The sequence below is a fragment of the Dendrobates tinctorius genome, unplaced genomic scaffold (genome assembly GCF_039654945.1).
Source record: "Dendrobates tinctorius isolate UK_male_01 unplaced genomic scaffold, ASM3965494v1 ptg000004l, whole genome shotgun sequence".
Classification (NCBI taxonomy): domain Eukaryota; kingdom Metazoa; phylum Chordata; class Amphibia; order Anura; family Dendrobatidae; genus Dendrobates; species Dendrobates tinctorius.
Genome location: NW_027361672.1, coordinates 20,448,101 through 20,469,169, shown reverse-complemented (window position 1 = coordinate 20,469,169; position 21,069 = coordinate 20,448,101). Strand labels below are relative to the sequence as shown.

The window sequence follows — 21,069 nt, the reverse complement described above, 5'->3', positions numbered from 1 at the left end:
GGTCCCCCTGCTCAAGAAGGCACGTGTGCAGGCCCATCTGAATTTTGACAATAAACACCTGGATAATTCTGTGAGTGATTGCGAGAAGGTGCTGTGGTTACATGAGGCAAAAATTGAGCTCTTTGGCATTAACTTAACTCGCCATTTTTGCAAGAAGAGAAATGCTGCCTATGACCCAAAGAACACTGTCCCCACTGTCAAGCATGGAGGTGGTATGTTTTAGGGTGTTTCTCTGCTAAGGGCACATAACTACTTCACTGCATCAATGGGAGAATGGATGGAGCCATGTACCATAAAATCCTGAGTGGCAACCTCCTTCCCTCCGCCAGGACATTAAAATGGGTCGTGGCTGGGTCTTCAAGCAAGATAATGGCCCAAAACCTACAGCCAAAAGAAGCACATTAAGTTCATGGAGTGGCCTAGCCAATCTCCAGACCTTAATCCCATAGAAAACTTATGGAGGGAATTAACCCCTTCACCCCCAAGGGTGGTTTGCACGTTCATGACCGGGCCAGTTTTTACAATTCTGACCACTGTACATTTATGAGGTCATAACTCTGGAACGCTTCTATGGATCCCGGTGATTCCGACACTGTTTTCTCGTGACATATTATACTTCATGTTAGTGGTAAAATTTCATTCAAATAACTTGCGCTTATTTGTGAAAAAAATGGAAATTTGGCAAAAATTTTGAAAATTTTGCAATTTTCCAACTTTGAATTTTTATGCCCTTAAATCACAGAGATACGGCACACAAAAAACTTGATAACTAACATTTCCCACATGTTTACTTTACATCAGCACAATTTTGGAACCAAAATTTTTTTTTGTTAGGAAGTTATAAGGGTTAAAAGTTGACCAGCGATTTCTCATTTTTACAACACCGTTTTGTTTTTAGGACCACATCACATTTGAAGCCACTTTGAGGGGTCTATATGATAGAAAATACCCAAAAGTGACACCATTCTAAAAACTGCACCCCTTAAGGTGCTCAAAACCACATTCAAGAAGTTTATTAACCCTTTAGGTGCGTCACAGGAATTTTTTTGAATATTTAAAAAAAAATGAACATCTAACTTTTTTTCACAAAAAAAATACTTCAGGTTCAATTTTTTTTTATTTTACCAAGGGTAACAAGAGAAATTGGACTGCAAAAGTTATTGTGCAATTTGTCCTGAGTACGCTGATACCTGATTTGTGGGGAGGAACGACTGTTTCGGCGCATGGCAGAGCTCAGAATGGAAGGAGCACCGTTTGACTTTTTCAATGCAAAATTGGCTGGAATTCAAATCGGACGCCATGTCACGTTTGGAGAGTCCCTGATGTACCTAAACAGTGGAAACCCCCTACAAGTGACCCCATTTTGGAAACTAGACCCCCCAATGAACTTATCTAGATATGTGGTGAGAACTTTGAACCCACAAGGGCTTCACAGAAGTTTATAACATAAAGCCGTACAATTAAAAAATCATATTTTTTCCACAAAAATGATCTTTTCACCCCCAATTCTTATTTTCCCAAGGGTAACAGCACCCTAAAAGTTATTGTGCAATTTGTCCTGAGTACGCTGATACCCCACATGTGGGGGTAAACCACTATTTGGGCGCATGGCAGAGCTCCGAAGGGAAGCGGCGCCATTTGACGTTTTTGGCTGGAATTGAGATCGGACACCATGTCGCGATTGGAAAACCCCTGATGTACCTAAACAGTGGAAACCCCCCACAAATTACACCATTTTGGAAACTAGACCCCCTAAGGAACTTATCTAGATGTGTGGTGAGAACTTTGAACCCCCAAGGGCTTCACAGAAGTTTATAACATAAAGCCGTATAATTAAAAAATCATATTTTTTCCACAAAAATGATCTTTTCACCCTCAATTCTTATTTTTCCAAGGGTAACAGCACCCTAAAAGTTATTGTGCAATTTGCCCTGAGTACGCTGATACCCCACATGTGGGGGTAAACCACTATTTGGGTGCATGGCAGAGCTCAGAAGGGAAGCAGCGCCATTTGACGTTTTTGGCTGGAATTGAGATTGGACACCATGTCGCGATTGGAAAACCCCTGATGTACCTAAACAGTGGAAACCCCCCACAAATGACACCATTTTGTAAACTAGACCCCCCAAGGAACTTATCTAGATGTGTGGTGAGCACTTTGAACCCCCCAGTGCTTCACAGAAGTTTATAACGCCCGGGCGTGAAAATAAAAAATTCGTATTTTTTCCACAAACATGATCAATTATTCCCCAATTTTTTTATTTTCACAAGGGTAACAGGAGAAATTGAACCCCAAAAGTTGTTGTCCAATTTGTCCTGAGTAAGCTGACACCCCATATGTGGGAGAAAACTACTGTATGGACACACGTCAGGGCTCGGAAGGGAAGTAGTGACGTTTTGGAATGCAGACATTGATGGAATGGTCTGTGGGTGTCATGTTGCCTTTGGAGAGCCCCTAATGTACCTAAACAGTGGAAACCCCCCACAAATGACCCCATTTTGAAAACTAGACCCCCTAAGGAACTTATCTAGATGTGAGGTGAGCACTTTGAACCCCCAAGGGCTTCACAGAAGTTTATAATGCCAGGGCATGAAAATAAAAAAATCGTATTTTTTCCACAAACATGATCAATTAGTCCCCAATTTTTTCATTTTCCCAAGGGTAACAGGAGAAATTGGACCGCAAAAGTTGTTATCCAATTTGTCATGAGTATGCTGACACCCCATATGTTGGAGAAAACTACTGTATGGACACACGTCGGGGCTCGGAAGGGAAGCAGTGCCATTTTGGAATGCAGACTTTGATGGAATGGTCTGCGGGTGTCATGTGCGTTTGGAGAGCCCCTGATGTACCTAAACTATTGAAACTCCCAACAAGTGACCCCATTTTGGACACTAGACCCCCCCACGGAACTTATCTAGATGTGTGGTGAGCACTTTGAACCCCCAAGTGCTTCACAGAAGTTTATAACGCTCTGACGTGAAAATAAAAAAATCATTTTTTTCCACAAAAATGATATTTTTGCCCCCAATTTTTTATTTTCCTAAGGGTAACAGGAGAAATTGGACCCCAAAAATTGTTTTGCAATTTGTCCTGAGTAGGCTGATACCCTACATGTGGGGGTAAAACACTGTTTGGGCGCATGGCAGAGCTTGGAAGGGAAGGAGCACCATATGACTTTTTCAACTCAGAATTGGCTGGAATTGAGATCAGACGCAATGTTGCATTTGGAGAGCCCCTGATGTACCCAAACAGTGGAAACCCCCAATTCTAACTCCAACCCGAACCCCAACACACCCCTAACCCTAATCTCAGCCCTAACCCTAGCCCTAACCCAAGCCCTAACCCTAGCCCTAACCCTAACCCTAGCCCTAACCCTAGCCCTAATGGAAAAATGGAAATAAATACATTTTTTTAATTGTATTATTTTTCCCTAACTAAGGGGGTGATAACGGGGGGTTTGATTTACTATTTATGGCGTTTTTTATTTTTGGCAGCTGTCGCACGCTAAAAGACACTTTTTATTGTAAAAATAGTTTTTGCATCACCACATATTGAGAGCTATAATTTTTCCGTATTTTGACCCACCAAGTCATGTGAGGTCTTATTTTTTGCGGGACGAGTTGACGTTTTTATTGGTACCATTTTCGGTCACGTGACATTTTTTGATCGCTTTTTATTCCGATTTTTGGGACGCAGAATGAACAAAAACCAGCGTTTCATGAATTTCTTTTGGGGGAGTGCGTTTACACCGTTCCGCGTGCGGTAAAATTGATAAAGTGGTTTTATTCTTCGGGTCAGTACGGTTACAGCGATACCTCATTTAGGTCGTTTTTTTATGTTTTGTCAGTTTTATGCAATGAAAACTATTTTAAATTAAAAAATAATTATTTTTGCATCGCTTTATTCTGCGAGCTATAACTTTTTTATTTTTTCGCTGATGATGCTGTTTGGCAGCTCGCTTTTTGTGGGACAAGATGACGTTTTCAGCGGTACCATGGATATTTATATGCGTCTTTTTGATCGCGCGTTATTACACTTTTTGTTTGGCGGTATGATAATAAATCATTATTTTTTGCTTCGTTTTTTATTTTTATTTTTTAAGGGGTTCACTAAAGGGGTTAACTAATGGGACAGTTTTATAGGGCGGGTCGTTATGGACGCGGCGATACCTAATATGTGTACTTTTATTGTTTTGTTTTTTTTTATTTTCAAAAAATGAATTTATTGGGGAATATTTTTTTTTTTTTTTTACTAATTTATTTGGCGATTTTTTTAAAATTATTTTTACACTTTTTATTAATTTTTTTTTAACTTTATTACATAGTCCCAGGTGGGACATCACTGTCCTGTGACAGATCGCTGATCTGTCACATCACAGATCACTGTGACAGATCAGCAATCTGTCACAGGCATTGAAGAAAACTTCCTCTTGCCTGCGCTTTGCAGGCACTGAGGAAGCCAGCTTCCTCCAGGCCCCCGAAGGCCCCCGTCGCCATCTTGGATTCGGGGGCCTGGAGGAAAGGAGCCCCCCCGCAGCAGCGCTGCACATTGCGCTGCCGTGGGGGGCTCAGGGAAGCACGGAGGGAGCCCCCTCCCTGCCGATGCTTCCCTTTAACTCCCGGTACACCGCGATTATGTTTGATCACGGTGTGCAAGGGGTTAACGTGTCGGGGTCGATCCGTGACCGCCCCTGACACATAGTGCCGGGTGTCAGCTGTGATAATCAGCTGACACCCGGCTGCGATCAGCGGCGCTCACCACGTGGGCGCCGCTGATCGCGGTAGACGTACTATCCCGTCCATGGGCATAGGGGCCTGGGTCCCATGGACGGGATAGTACGTTGGATGTCAGGAAGGGGTTAAAACTCAGAGTTGCCAAGTGAGAGCCTCAAAGTCTTAATGATTTAGAGGTGATCTGCAAAGAGGAGTGGACCAAAATTCCTCCTGACATGTGCAGAAACCTCATCATCAATTAAAAAAAAGTTTGACTGCTGTGCTTGCCAACAAGGGTTTTGCCACCAAGTATTAAGTCTTGTTTGCCAGAGGGATCAAATACTTATTTCTCACTGCAAAATGCAAATTAATTCATATCATTTATACAATGTGATTTTCTGAATTTTATTTTTGATATTCTATCACTCAATGTTAAAATTCACCTACCCTTAAAATTATAACCTGCTCATGTCTTTGTCAGTGGGCAAATTTACAAAATCAGCAAGGGATCAAATACTTATTCCCTATATATATATATATATATATATATATATATATATATATATATATATATATATATATATAGGATAACAAAGGACTAAATAACTAAATATGAATCTTTAAAAAAGCATTTCTTCTTCCATTGTCTTATGCATAAAACATCACTCTGTAAAAAGAAAATTACATTTTGCTACATGTCTGTCTAGCAAATTTTTACTTTTTGCAAAACATTCAAACATTTCTAAAAAGTGCAAAGCAACTTCAATAGAAAAAGATAAACATTTGGTCAATCCTTAGGTTTGCAATCTGCAGTGACTCCTAATCAGTAATTAGGACATTTGTGGCGTAGAGATATTAACCCTCTAAAGACTGGGCAATTTTTAATTTTTGCACTTTTGTTTTCTCCTCCCCTTCTTTCAAGAGACATAACTTTTATATTTTACTATTAACATAGCTGTTTGATAGCTTGCTTATTGTGGGATGAGTTGTAGTTTTGAATGACAGCATTTTTTGTTATCATACATTGTACTGGAAAATGAGAACAAAATTTCAAGTGGGCTGAAATGGTGGATACCAATATATATAAATACTGTATATACCGTATATACTCGTGTAGAAGCCGACTAGTGTATAAGTCGACACCCCTAAATTTGCCACAAAAAACTTGGAAAACTTATCGCTCTTCCACACAGGGCAGCCAGATCACAGACCAGGGCTTCACCAGCGCAATTCAATTCTAGAGGTTGTATACCCACTGCTATCAGCGCTGTCTTCACTCCTTATTTTAGTGACCCTGGAGGTCCCTTTTCTGAAGCCCTACGCTGTACAGCTGCCTGTTCTAATTTTGGACGGCTCAGTCCACATACGCTTTCCAGACGCCAGCCATTTAACATTTCCACTGGCCATCCAGACTCTCTACTTTGTCCTTCTTTTGGCTACCATTGCAAGGATTTATTTATTTCAGTAAACAAGATTTTTCTGATGAAGGTCCTATGCTGGACCGAAAACGTTTAAACATTTCTGTCTGGATGCACAAAATAAAAGTGTCTGAATATTTCACATATTGAGTGCCAAGATGTTTGTCATTTTTGATTGATGGGTTGGATACCCGACTTGAGCACCAACAACCAAACTATTCCTGAGTGCCGTGCTCTCTTAATAGATCAGTAGGTTAAATGTTTTTGAATATCCATATTGAATCAGGAGTCCCATATAATGCTCTGTACAGTTCATGATGGCCCCATAAGATGCTCCATACAAAATATGCCACATATAATGCTGCACAAAGGTTAATAATACCCCCATAAGATGCTCCATAGAATATTATGCCCCATATGCTGCCCCATAAAGGTTATGGCCCCATAAGATTTTCCAGAGATTATGCTCCATAGATTATGCCCCCATAAAATGCTCCATAGATTATGCCCGATAAGATGCTCCATAGATTATGCCCACATAAGATGCTCCATAGATTATGCCCCATATGCTGCCCCATAAGATGCTCCATAGTTTATGCCCCCATATGCTGCTCCACAGATTATGCCCCCATATGCTGCTCCATAATTATGCCCCATATGATGCTCCATAGTTTATTCCCCCATACGCTGCTCCATAGTTTATGCCTGCATATGCTGCTCCATAGTTTATTCCCCCATATGCTGCTCCACAGTTTATGCCCGCATATGCTGCTTCATAGTTTATGCCCCCATATGTTGCTCCATAATTATGCCCCCATATGCTGCTCCATAGTTTATGCCCCCATATGCTGCTCCATAGATTACACCCCATATGCTGCTTCATAGTTTATGCCCGCATATGCTGCTCCATAATTATGCTCCCATATGCTGCTCCATAGATTAGGCCCCCATATGCTGCTCCATAATTATGCCCCATATGCTGCTCAATAATTATGCCCCCATATGCTGCTCAATAATTATGCCCCCATATGCTGCTCTATAATTATGCCCCCATATATTGCTGCTGCTGCTGCAAATAAACAAAAAGACATACTCACCTCTCGTCGCTGGGGGCCCGGTGCCAGTGTCCTGAGTAGGTGGTGACAGGTTCTGATGTCACCACTGGCTCAGGACCCCGGCACTGGCGATATTTACTGATCTCCGCTCCATGGCTGTGCATCGCTCTGTCTGCCAGGTCCCTCTGTCAGTGACATTCAGGCAGAGGGCACGGCGTGCACTAACTACATCACCGCACCCTCTGACCTGAACATCACAGACAGAGGACACGGAGGAGAGGACAGAGCAGTGTGCAGTGATGGAGCGGGGAGAGGTGAATATAACGTATACTTACATCCTCCTGGCGTGGTCTCTGCAGCCCCCCTGCTTCTCCCAGTCTCAGACTCCTTCCTTCAGCGGTCATGTGGTACCGCTCATTAAAGTCATAAATATGCGAATATTCATTACTGCTGGACCGCTGAAGGAAGGAGCCTGAGACCGGGAGAAGCAGGGGGGCTGCAGAGTCCGCGCCAGGGGGTAAGTATGACCTGACACCCCCGTTCCCCCTCCCCTGCCGACCCCCTGGTATATGACTCGCGTATAAGCCAAGAGGGGGACTTTCAGCCCAAAAAAAGGGCTGAAAATCTCGGCTTATACGCGAGTATATACAGTATACATATATTTTAATATATATATATATATATATATTTATACAGTGGGTACAGAAAGTATTCAGACCCCTTTAAATTTTTCACTCTTTGTTTCATTGCAGCCACTTGGTAAATTCAAAAAAGTTCATTTTTTTCTCATTAATATGTACATTCTCCACCCCATCTTGACTGAAAACAACAGAAATTTAGAAATTTTTTCAGATTTATTAAAAAAGAAAAACTGAAATATTACATGGTCAGACCCTTTGCTCAGACACTCATATTATGTCACATGCTGTCCATTTCCTTGTAATCCTCCTTGAGATGGTTCTACTTCTTCATTGGAGTCCAGCTGTGTTTAATTAAACTGATAAGACTTGATTTGGAAAGGTACACACCTGTCTATATAAGAAAATTTAAAGGGGTCTGAATACTTTCCGTACCCACTATATATATAAATACCTTTAAGAAAGTTATTATTGTTGCTAAAGTTAGTTATAAATGGTATTGTAATCATAACCATCCTTGTTTTAGAGTCACACCAACAGTGCCTTTTACAAGTCGTACACTGGATGAAGATACAAACCTTGGAGGCTATTTGATTCCACAAGGGGTAAGTACCACTTATCTTTACGTCATATTCAGCAGTCTAATGTTTATTGCTGCTTTAAAAGAAATCAAACATTTTTTTAACCAATTAAAACATTTTGGTGCAAGATAGGAGGGAGAGGTTAGCATTATATGCATTATTTTTTAATCCTTTCCCAGCCATAAAATGCAGCTAGATGGCGGCATCCATTGTGCTTGAATTGAGAGATTAGATTCCCATGAAATTCGGATTCTGGCCATTCCAAGCTTTTCGTTAAATTTGAAGCAATTTGAATCTGCTTCTAATTGATTCATTCATCTCTAATTATTAATCAATACACATGTTAGATAACAATATATTAAGTTTCTAAATATTTATAATATTATTAGGATTGGTCAACATATTCAAGCACATACACACACACACACACATATATATATATAAATCTGGATCAATTTTGGGACAAATGTCCTGACATTCTCTGGTCCCCGCAAATTCAAACAATTTGGAATTTGAATCACGATGAACGAAAGAAGAAAGTACTTGATGGCAAAGACTGCAGCTACAAGAGAGTGGGCTAATTACATCAGGTGTGGCCATGATTGATTCCTATAATGTCTTGCAGCTTTTACACATGGTATACCACAATCCATCAAAATAAGATAATCACAGCCATTATGAAAGATGAAGTCCGTGCAAGTTTCACCATTTTAGGATTTTACAGGCTAGGGATAGGAAGTCAAAGCATATAGCTTGTTACATATAGAAATAGAAAAATGTCTTATCTGACTGTGGCATTCTACTGCAGCGCTGAAGCACATTGAAAGTGGGCCTGGTGGCCTCAGTGTTCCGAATTAATCCAAAGATTCAAGTGGTAGGGTGGTGCTGACCCATAATAGTCAGTATGAATGGAAAGAGATTGAACTTTGATACACTGCAGTAACAGCACCTTAACAACATCATTTTTTCATATACTGCGTCTGTGAGCCCACATCTAAAATTTCATAAGGCAAGGAGTAGTGGACACTAATGAGAAGAAAGTGAAATTGATGAGATAGATAGATATTGAAACAGAAGATTGTGGAACAGCACCATGCAATAACTACTTACAATGGGTGCTAGACCTTCAGGCTAAAGTCCAATTTGTTCCATAAAATGAGTCCTACAGAAGGAAGCACTCCAGAAAAAATAAAATAAAATTTAAAAAATAGTCTTTATTGAACTCAAATTGCAGCGTTTCGGTTCATAGCGCCTTTCTCATGCCTTGAGAAAAGGTTATATGAACCGAACCATTGCCATTTGGGCTCAATAAAGACATAGATAGATAGCTAGATAGACAGACAGACACTTCTTACTACTTGGTATATTGGTTCTCTGTATATTGAGTACATTTTTCAGTTGATGTTGCTCTATTATACCTAGACTATTGCAATGATTAACTTTCATGCGATGGCGTGGAGTGACGACTACTTTCCTGATGCTCAACTGTACAAACCTGAAAGGTGGATGAAACCAAGGTCCACAGTTAGTCCATTTGCAAGTACACCTTTTGGTATTGGAAAAAGAATGTGCATAGGACGACGGCTGGCAGAATTACAACTTCAGCTGACTCTTTGTTGGGTAACATAATTTTTTATTCTTTTCTTTTTTAGTACTACATTATCGTTTTCAAATATAGGACAATTAAAACAAAGGAAATATCCAAATATTTCACTATCAAAATTCTGTTTTTTAAGCTCTTACTAATATTGAAATATTACAGTTTGTGAAGCACCCTTCTTTACAGACTGCACAACATTTCTGTTCTCAAAATGGTAGATGATGGAGAGGAATGTGACAAGATCTGTCAATCAGTCTCCTCTATTTGAAAGAAAGCTTTCCCAAATGCAGTGCTTTTCAACTGCAGAAGGCTGATGTATAGATCTGGTCATTTGAATCTCCATCAGCAGTCATTTTGAGAATATCAGAGGAAATTGGTCCTACAGTAAACCTGTAATAATTACAGTACATTTGTATGGAAATGATGCCCATGAAATGTTTACCCATATACGTAAACGTGAAAGCTGAAAAGATGCCCAGAAAAAGCCAGGGTATTTCTTTTGCACGATTGTCAGTGTTTTTGCATGAAAAAAATGCTAGTGTATTATTCATTGTTTAATGAAGTTAACAAAATGACTGGAAAATGATAGTATAAAGATGAAAAATGCTAAAAAAATGTAAAGGCGTCTTGTGCTTGAAAAATGGACATTTTTAACTGCTGGAAAAAGACACAGTGTGAGCAAACCCTATGAATACACTGTCATGATTTTTGTCAAATGCAATTTTTGCCTAACTGTTTGAAAATAATAGAAAGAAAATAAAACTAGTAGATTACAAAGGGGCCTATAAATGTTCTACAATGGGAAAAGCTGGTGAAGAGTCTTATTTTTCCTAACTCCTAATGGCCCTGTACTTCCTTTATTCTAAAATTGAATTCAATGTTCACTTGATTTCCTAAAGGCATTCATTTCTTATTCCTACCTTTTTCTCCACACGCTTTTTTACACTGACTGGGAAAAAAAAAGAGTTACATACTGTATTCTGCATTGTTTCTCTCTATAAGGTAGTAAAAGAATTATTACCTTTCCAAATAACACAAATATCCCATGTAATGAGGTACTTTAGGAAAATAAGAAGATATCCCAAAATGTAATAAAATCAAATAATAAACAAATAATAAAAAGCAAAATACTGTCCAAGGGACACCAAGCAGAAAAGAATACCAATAATAATGGGGTATAAAGGATTCAAGAAAATCACTCGTGTAGACAACAATAAAGAGATACACTTTTTATTACTCAATGGGTACAAACTTAATCGTTAGACTACTGGACAGGTTACTAATGAATCATGTAAACTAATATAGACAAGATAAACAAAATAAACGTGCCATTTAAGATTCCCAAATACAAGGCACTCCAAACATCACACTCACCAGTAAGCATTAATGTGATGCAGCAAAATAGTAATACAAATATATGGAGTTCAAATAAATGTCCGTATAATTGAAAATAGCATGGCCATAATAAGTGGAAGCCTTCCAGTTACAACATCAGAAAGATATCTGTGAACCGTGACCCATTAGAATAATCAATAAGAATATATAAGTGATATTTACTGAAATAGATATTGTGCTTCCGCTCAGCATCCCCTCACCTCGATGCGCGTTTTGTCACCAGCTTTTTCCGGGGGGGGTGTCAGGGTGAGGGGTACCTGAATATTTATAAGACACGCTACCAATCAGCGCTTAGGGAAGGGAGGAAGGATGGTGCCGGCATACTACGGCGCATGACGCATCAACCTGCCTCATAGATGACGTATTTTCCCTTGGCAACGCTCAATGGCACGCAAGTCATGACACCTGCGTGTCAGTGTGTGAACATCCCGGGAAGTTTCTGGAGGTCGGGATAATCGCACATGGGCTTTGGTAACTGGACACCAAGAAAAGAAAAAGAAATCAGAGATGTGCTGAAACCATGAGTAATGTCACATGGAACATTAATCAATGTAAAAGAATGAAGAAAAGGTGTTAACTCAGTGACAATAGATCACACAATCTATTATTTTATTAAAAGTGACTGCAGGTAAATTTAATTAAGTGCAGCAAAATGAGCAAAAAATGCACATAATTTAAAGTGACAGTGCACAATGTAAAACAGATTTAAAGTGACAGTGCTAAATGTTATCAGACATTAAGGTGCAACAAAATGAGCCCCCCCAAAAAAAATAATGCTCATAAATAAAGTGACAGTGCTAAATATTGAATAGCCCTTAAAAGTGACAGAGCTAATTTTTATCGAGCTAAATTAAGGACATCCATACAGATACCTATATGACAGTCCAAACATACTAACCTGTATATAGTGTAAATAAACAAAATAAGATTTATAAAATGACTGATTAATAGTGTTGAGCATTCCGATACCGCAAGTATCGGGTATCGGCCGATACTTGCTGTATCGGAATTCCGATACCGACTTCCGATATTTTTTCAATATCGGAATTCGGCATCGGAATCGGAAGTTCAGTTGATTGACAGCTTGACGTCATCATGATGCGCGGTGTGTGCGCATCATGATGCGCCGTCATTTCGGGCCTTCCGGGGGTCTCTGCCGGCCTGCCGGGGGGCTGTGCCGGCCTGCCGGGGGGCTGTGTGGACTGCCCGGGGTCTGTACCGGCCTGCCGGGGGGCTGTGCCGGCCTGCCGGTGGTCTGTGCACCCTGTGGGGGTCTGTACCGGCCTGCCGGGGGGCTGTGCCGGCCTGCCGGTGGTCTGTGCACCCTGTGGGGGTCTGTACCGGCCTGCCGGGGGGCTGTGCCGGCCTGCCGGTGGTCTGTGCGGCCTGCCGGGGGGCTGTGCCGGCCTGCCGGGGGGCTGTGCTGATGTCCGGGGGTCTGTGCAAGCATCGTCCGATGGGACTACAAGTCCCATCTGGCGATGCCTGCTACCATGACAGTGATTGACACATTAGCCAATGATGGGACAGTAGTAGTCCCATCATCCGGCTAATGTGTTAAATGTTAAAAAAAAAAAAATACTACATACATACTACATGCATGCTACATACATACTACATGCTACATACATACTACATACATACTACATACATGCTACATACATGCTACATACATGCTGCATGCTACATACATACTACATGCATGCTACATGCATGCTACATGCATGCTACATGCATGCTACATACATACATGCATGCTACATACATACTACATGCATGCTGCATACATACTACATGCTACATACATACCACATACATACTACATACATACTACATACTACATATATACTACATGCATGCTACATACATACTACATGCTACATACATACTACATGCTACATACATACCACATACATGCTACATACATACTACATATATACTACATACATACTACATACATACTACATACATACTACATACATACTACATGCATACTACATGCATACTACATGCATGCTACATACATACTACATGCATGCTACATACATACTACATGCTACATACATACCACATACATACTACATACATACTACATATATACTACATGCATACTACATGCATACTACATACATACTACATGCATGCTACTATACATACTAGCAATGGCATAAAGTGAGACTAGGGACTTTTTTTTTTTTTAAGTGGCGGAGGAATACAGTGCGGAAGGATACCTACCTTCCGTCATTGGATTCCTGCAGCCCGTAGAGAACGGCAGCATCAGCTGATGCTGCAGTTCTCTACCCAAGATCGTCGTGGGACACACTCGTGGACTGCTTCGGAACGTGGGTGAGTATTTTTGTGGTTTGTTATGTTAATATTTATTCCGGAACAGACAATGGCTTCGGGGAACAATGTGACAAGTGTTGGTAAGTATGTTACTCTATGTTATATGTACTGTATGTCTATGTATGTATTGTATGAATGTATTGTATGTATGTAGTATATATGTGGTATGTATGTAGAATGTAGTATGTATGTAGTATGTATGTAGCATGCATGTAGCATGCAGTATGTATGTAGCATGCATGTAGTATATATGTAGTATGTATGTAGCATGCATGTAGTATATATGTATGAATGTATGTAGCATGTAGTATATATGTAGTATGTATGTTGCATGTAGTATTTATGTAGTATGAATGTAGCATGTATGTAGTATGTAGTATGAATGTAGCATGTATGTAGTATGCATGTTGTATGTATGTAGCATGTAATTTTTTTTTTTTTTTTTTACATTCAACACATAGGCCGGATGATGGGACTACTACTGTCCCATCATTGGCTAATGTGTCAATCACTGTCATGGTAGCAGGCATCGCCCGATGGGACTTGTAGTCCCATCGGACGATGCCTGCACAGACCCCCGAAGCCTGCACAGACCACCGGCAGGCCGGCACAGCCCCCCGGCAGGCCGGCACAGCCCCCCGGAGCCTGCACAGACCACCGGCAGGCCGGCACAGCCCCCCGGCAGGCCGGCACAGCCCACCGGAGCCTGCACAGACCACCGGCAGGCCGGCACAGCCCCCCGGCAGGCCGGCACAGACCACCGGAGCCTGCACAGACCCCCTGGCAGGCCGGCACAGCCCCCCGAAAGGCCCGTACAGACCCCAGAGAGGCTGTACAAGGGCAGGAAAGGGTTTTTCTTATTCCGATACCGGAAGTCCCATAGACTTGAATGGGACTTCCGGTATCGGAATCGGCGATACCGATACTTTTTTTAAAGATCGGCCGATACCATCCGATACGATACTTTGAAGTATCGGACGGTATCGCTCAACTCTACTGATTAATCATATACACATAATGCATAATAGAGATATACAATATATTACTGCACATCACTGATATTATAAATATAGATATGAAAACATACAAAAAAATTATTATAACAAAAGCATTAAATCAATAAATTGCTATGACTCCAGAAGTCCAGGATGTAAAAAATCAGGTGTCAAACTGTAGCAAAAATCATCTGCGGATGAAATGTCGTCTTTCCTAGGAAAAAGTGAAAAAAAAAACTAAAGAAGAAAAATTAATAAGAATTAAAAATCAATAAAAACAAGGGGACCACCCATACAATACTAACCCAACCCATAATTAATGAAATATGATACCCTCACACTTGAAAAGTTGCATCCTTATTAGGGATGAGCGAGCATAATCGTGGGTATTCGGTACTTGGCGAGTAATGCGGTACTTGCTGTACTCGGAACATAGCGAGTATTTCACTACTCGCCTCGCACTACTCGGATCTCCCGCCCAGCAGTTGCCAATCACAGTAATGCCGCACCCTTCTTGGTTGTGGGTGGCATTACTATGATTGGCTGGCTGCCCAGCGTCATCATAACCTGGCTCTAAGCCCTGCCGCTGCCATTTTCTGCACATTGCATGCAGAACACAGCAAGTGTAGGGAGAGTGTGAGCAGCTGCTAGGGAGAGTTGTGTTTTTTTGTTCAAATCATCCAGAAATCCTCTGTAAAACCCAAAAGCTCTTTTCAGAGCTGAAAGTATAAGGTCAGACACTGAGTAGTGACAGTTTTCCCAGCTATTTTTGGGGTCTCATTTACCCCTGCAGGGCAGTGCTTTGTGCTGTTGCTGTGCTGCTGTGTTCATAGTGAATAGGATGCACGCACGGTACTGCACAACTGACACACAGCCTGCACCGCTGTCTTGTGTGGTGACTGGGGTGCATAATCTCACCTTAAACCTCAGGGCAATTTTTTTGTGCTGTTGCGGTGCTGTGTTCACAGCGAATAGGACACACGCACGGTACTGCAAAACTGACACGCAGCCTGCACCGCTGTCTTGTGTGGTGACTGGGGTGCGTAATCTTGCCTTAAACCTCAGAGCAATTTTTTTGTGCTGCGGTGCTGTTGGTAAAACACAAAGCAGTACTAGGCTGTAGTGCTACCTTCCACAAATCACTAACTGCTCCTTGTTCCACAATATCTGCATCTGAACATCCGCAACTATGGCAGAAAAATCCAAAATTCCTAAAAAGGCTGTTGTGAAGGGACAGTGACATGGATGTGGGGTCGTTGGTGCCCAACAAGGCACAGAGTCTGGGAGATGGAAGAAGGTTGATGCATCTAGGTTCCTGGCGAAATTTCCCGGTCTGAAACATAAATGGGTCTGGAAGCCAGAAGAACAAAAGCAGATACTGTCTTGGATGGCTGATAAGGCCTCAACGAAATGTTCTAGCAGCACCCAATCGTCCATGACAAAACAGTCTATTGATCATACAGATAATGCTGGGTCATCCTATTCTCAACCTGTTCCTAGGTTATCACCTGGTCAGGAGTCACAGGAAACCTTTGACCCCAACCTTGGTCACTCTGAGGATCTGTTTGATCCATTTCCTTGCATTGCCTCTGGCCTCTCACCGCGTGACATTGAAGAGGAACGTGAGGGGGTATCGTCTGTTGATGATGGCCAAATATTTGAAATCCCACGGCCAGAAGAAAGCCACTTTCATCCACGTGATTTACCGGGTGAAGAGATGGAGGCTGATGGTGATGATACACAGTTGCCATCTGGCCAGTTGCCAATATCAACACGGAAGGAGGATGACATGTTCGATGAGGTGGTCGATGATGAGACCACCGATCCGACCTGGACTGTTGGCACGCATAGCCAGCACAGGAGATGAAGGTGGATACGTAGCACCAACAAAGGCACCAAGGGCTACTGGTTTGAGCAGAGTGTGAAGTGTGTCAACTGTTGCCAAGAGCAATCCCTCTGTGCCCCAAGTCAAGGCAAGGGTGCGTTCAGTCGCTGTCTGGAAAATTTTTTCCGATAGTCCTTCTGAACCAAATGTTGTCATCTGTAGCATGTGCCATAGGAAGCTGAGCAGAAGCTAGGGCAAAGGCAACCAAAACACCACCAGTATGCAGAAACACATGGCAGCCAAGCACTCTAGTCAGTGGGCTGAACAGCAGGGTACCAAATCAGTGTCTGCGACTGTGGGTCAAACCACTGCCATGTCGCCTGTAATACGTTCTTTCCAGTCTGCTGAGCAGGAAGCAGGTGACCATCATACCTCTTGCTCACAAGCTGTGGTTGCACAGACACAGGCCACAACAAGCTCATCCACTTGTTTGTCCCAGGAAAGCGTCCAATTGTCCGTGCCCCAGATGTATGAAAGGAGGCGTAAATACCAAACCACGCACCCACAAGCACAAATACTGAACGCGCACATTGCCAAGTTGCTAGCCATGGAGATGTTGCCATTAAGGCTTTTGGGGACACAGTCTTTTTGAGATCTTTTGGCTGTGGCTGCCCCATGATACTCGGTTCCCAGCCGGCACTATTTTTCTGAGTGTGCCGTCCCTGCGTTACACCAGCACGTCTTAAACAATCTAAAGTGTGCTCTCACCAATGCCGTAAACAGGAAAGTCCATTTTACAACAGACACGTGGACAAGTACTTGTAGCCAGGGACGATACATCTCTGTCATGGCACACTGGCTCAACCTGGTGGAGGGTAGGACAAAGTCTCAAACTGGACCATCAACACATATCCTACCCATGCCATGAACAGCAGGCCCAACCTCAATCACGGTTTCCACCTTATCATATACGTCCTGTTATGATTGAGTCACCGTAGGAGGCAGACACAAAAATAGAAGCTACGTCCAGAAAACCAGAGAAGTTGGCAACTATCAGATTGCAGACCCCTGAACCTATCAACACAACTAGCAGTAGCCGTGGGGGGTTCCTACGGTGCCCTAGACCCCTCGATCACAGCCAGAGAGCTAAATAGCCTAAAGACAGAAAAGGAAATCTAAACTGCCCCAGAGCAGACCCCAAAGTAAAAGACAGCCCCCAACATATAATGACGGTGAAGCAAGATGAAAAAACACTCACACAGATAGAAAGATAGGCTGAGCAAACAATGGGGCCCAAGCTAACTAAACAGAACAGGAAAGGAAGGTTGCTGTCTGCAATCTGCCAAAACCCTATCAAAAACATAAGCTAACAAGCTGATATGGAAAAAGACCCTGAAGCAGCTAGGCTTCAAAAACTTAATCAGCACTCAGGTATTTTCAGAAGACAGCGCTAAAGGAATTCAGCTCACCCCAACAGGGAATGGCAGAAATCCAGAAAAACAAAGCAAAACAAAGTCAAACCACAAATGCAAAAAGCCGAGCAGAAAACTTAGCTTTAGAAGAGCAGGAATTCAGACTCGTCTCCAAGGATCCCACAGAGAAATCACCCGCAGGGCAGAAGGGCGTCGGCGGCCTTATATCCAGTCAGTAACTCCACTCAGCCAGTCATCATCATTAGGCTCAGGTGTTTGATAATCAGGCTCACTACCTTTCTTTACCAGAAGAGGGAGTTCATCGGGCCTCAGTAGTGAAGGGGAAAATGAACTCACAACAGTACCTCCCCCTTGAGGAGGGGTCACCAAACCCTCATCCATGCCACCAGGGCGATCCGGGTGAGCCCGATGAAAGGCACGCACCAATCTTTTGGCATGAATATCAGAGGTAGAGACCCAGGAATTATCCTCCTGACCATAACCCTTCCATTTAATCAAATACTGGAGTCTCTGTCTAGCCAGACGGGAATCCAGTACTTTCTCTACCTCATATTCCATGTTACCTTTAACCAATACAGGGTCTGGAGGTGCCACCCCCGGAACAACAGGTTCAACAAACCTCTTCAACAAAGATTTATGGAACACATTATGGATTTTAAATGTGACAGGAAGAGCCAAACGAAAAGAGACCGGATTAATAATCTCCAAAATCTTGTAAGGTCCAATAAATCTAGGCTTAAACTTAGGAGAAGCCACCTTCATAGCAATATTTTTTGATGATAACCACACCATATCACCAACCTTAAACTGGGGACCAATGGTCCTATGTTGGTTGGAAAACCGCTGGGCGTTTTCCTGGGAGAGAGATAACTTATCCACCACTTGGTCCCAGATCTGGTGCATTCGCTCCACCACAGTGTCAACACCTGGGCAGGCAGAGGGCTCCACCTGCCCTGAAGAAAATCGTGGATGAAACCCAAAGTTACAAAAAAAGGTGACATCAAAGTGGCAGAACTAGCTCTATTATTTAAAGCAAATTCGGCCAAGGGCAAAAATGAAACCCAATCATCCTGATCAGCAGAAATAAAACATCTCAAATATGACTCCAAGGTCTGGTTTGTTCTCTCTGTCTGCCCATTGGTCTGAGGGTGAAAAGCAGAGGAGAAGGACAACTGAATTCCCAGCTTGGAACAGAAAGTTCTCCAAAATCTAGACACAAACTGAACTCCTCTGTCAGATACAATGTTCTCAGGAATCCCGTGCAAGCGAACAGGGGCACCAACTCAGAGGAAGACGGCAACTTAGGGAGTGGTACAAGATGAACCATCTTAGAGAACCTATCACAAATCACCCAAATAACAGTCATCCTTTGAGAGACAGGCATATCAGAGATGAAATCCATTGAAATATGGGTCCATGGCCTCTTGGGGACAGGCAAAGGCATCAACAACCCACTAGAGCGAGAACACGATTTAGACCGGGAGCACGTCCCACAGGACAGCACAAAATTCCTGACATCACGAGACAAGGAGGGCCACCAAAAAGACCGACTCACCAGATCTCTAGTACCCAAAATACCTGGATAACCAGCCAAAGCAGAGCAATGAACTTCAGACATCACTCTCTTCTTCCACTGGTCAGGAACATACAACTTTCCACTGGGACAACGCTCAGGTTTGTCCTCCTGGAACTCTTCCAGAGCACGTCTCAAATCGGGCGAGATGGCAGAAAGAACTACCCCTTCACCTAAGATGGTAGCAGGCTTGGTCACCACAGGAGAATCAGCAAAGAAGCTCCTAGAGAGGGCGTCTGCCTTGACATTCTTAGTTCCAGGAAGAAAAGAAACCACAAAATCAAAACGTGTAAAAAACAAGGCCCACCTAGCCTGTCTAGGGTTCAAGCGCTTAGCCGACTCTAGGTAAATCAAATTCTTGTGGTCAGTGAGGACCACGACTTGATGCTTAGCTCCCTCCAACCAATGTCTCCACTCCTCAAATGCCCATTTCATGGCCAACAGTTCCCGATTTCCCACATCATAGTTACGTTCAGATGGAGAGAACTTTCGGGAAAAGAAAGCACAGGGATTCATTTTAGATGTTACAGGATCCTTTTGGGACAAAACAGCTCCTGCACCAATCTCAGAAGCATCCACCTCTACCTGGAATGGAAGTGGGACATCAGGTTGCCACAAAACCGGGGCGGAGGTGAATCTTCGCTTCAGCTCCTGAAAGGAAGAAACAGCCTCCGGAGACCAATTTAACACATCAGCACCCTTCTTAGTCAAATCAGTCAATGGCTTGGCAATACTAGAAAATTTTGCTATAAATTTCCGATAAAAATTAACAAAACCCAAAAACTTCTGGAGGGCCTTCAAAGAAGTGGGCTGAACCCAATCGTAAATGGCCTGTACCTTGGCCGGGTCCATTTCAATAGTTGACGGGGACAAAATAAATCCCAAAAAAGAAATCCTCTGTACTCCAAAAAGGCATTTAGATCCTTTGACATACAGGGAATTCTCCCTGAAGATCCAGAACACAGTCCGAATATGTTCCACATGAGAATCCCAATCCTTGGAGAAGATCAAAATATCATCCAGATAGATAATCAAAAATTTATCGACAAAATCTCGGAAAATATCGTTCATGAAGCACTGGAAGACAGAAGTGGCATTAGTGAGCCCAAAAGGCATCACCAGGTACTCAAAATGTCCCTCCGGAGTATTAAACGCCTTCTTCCATTCATCCCCATGCTTAATGCGAATAAGATTATATGCCCCCCTGAGGTCAAGCTTGGTAAACCAGCAAGCACCTTTAACTCTGGAAAATAGATCAGAAATCAGGGGTAACGGATACTGATATTTAACAGTAATTTTGTTGAGGGCACGATAATCAATACAAGGTCTTAATGATCCATCCTTTTTGGCTACAAAAAAAAACCCGGCACCTAAGGGTGACGAGGATGGTCTAATATGACTCTTCTCCAACGCCTCCTTAATATAGGATCGCTTAGCCTCATGCTCGGGTACAGATAAATTGAAGAGCCGACCCTTGGGAAATTTACACCCCGG

At 42.4% G+C, this 21,069-nt stretch overlaps 1 protein-coding gene across 1 annotated transcript in view; it reads left to right on the top strand.

Moving 5' to 3' along the window:
* Positions 1–21,069, top strand: part of LOC141081247 (1,25-dihydroxyvitamin D(3) 24-hydroxylase, mitochondrial-like) — an 86,582-nt gene that overhangs the window by 46,437 nt on the left and 19,076 nt on the right. Inside the window, exons 9-10 of the mRNA XM_073566089.1 lie at positions 8,354–8,432; positions 9,831–10,028. Coding sequence (XP_073422190.1) covers positions 8,354–8,432; positions 9,831–10,028 — 277 coding nt within the window. The remainder of the gene's footprint in view (positions 1–8,353; positions 8,433–9,830; positions 10,029–21,069) is intronic.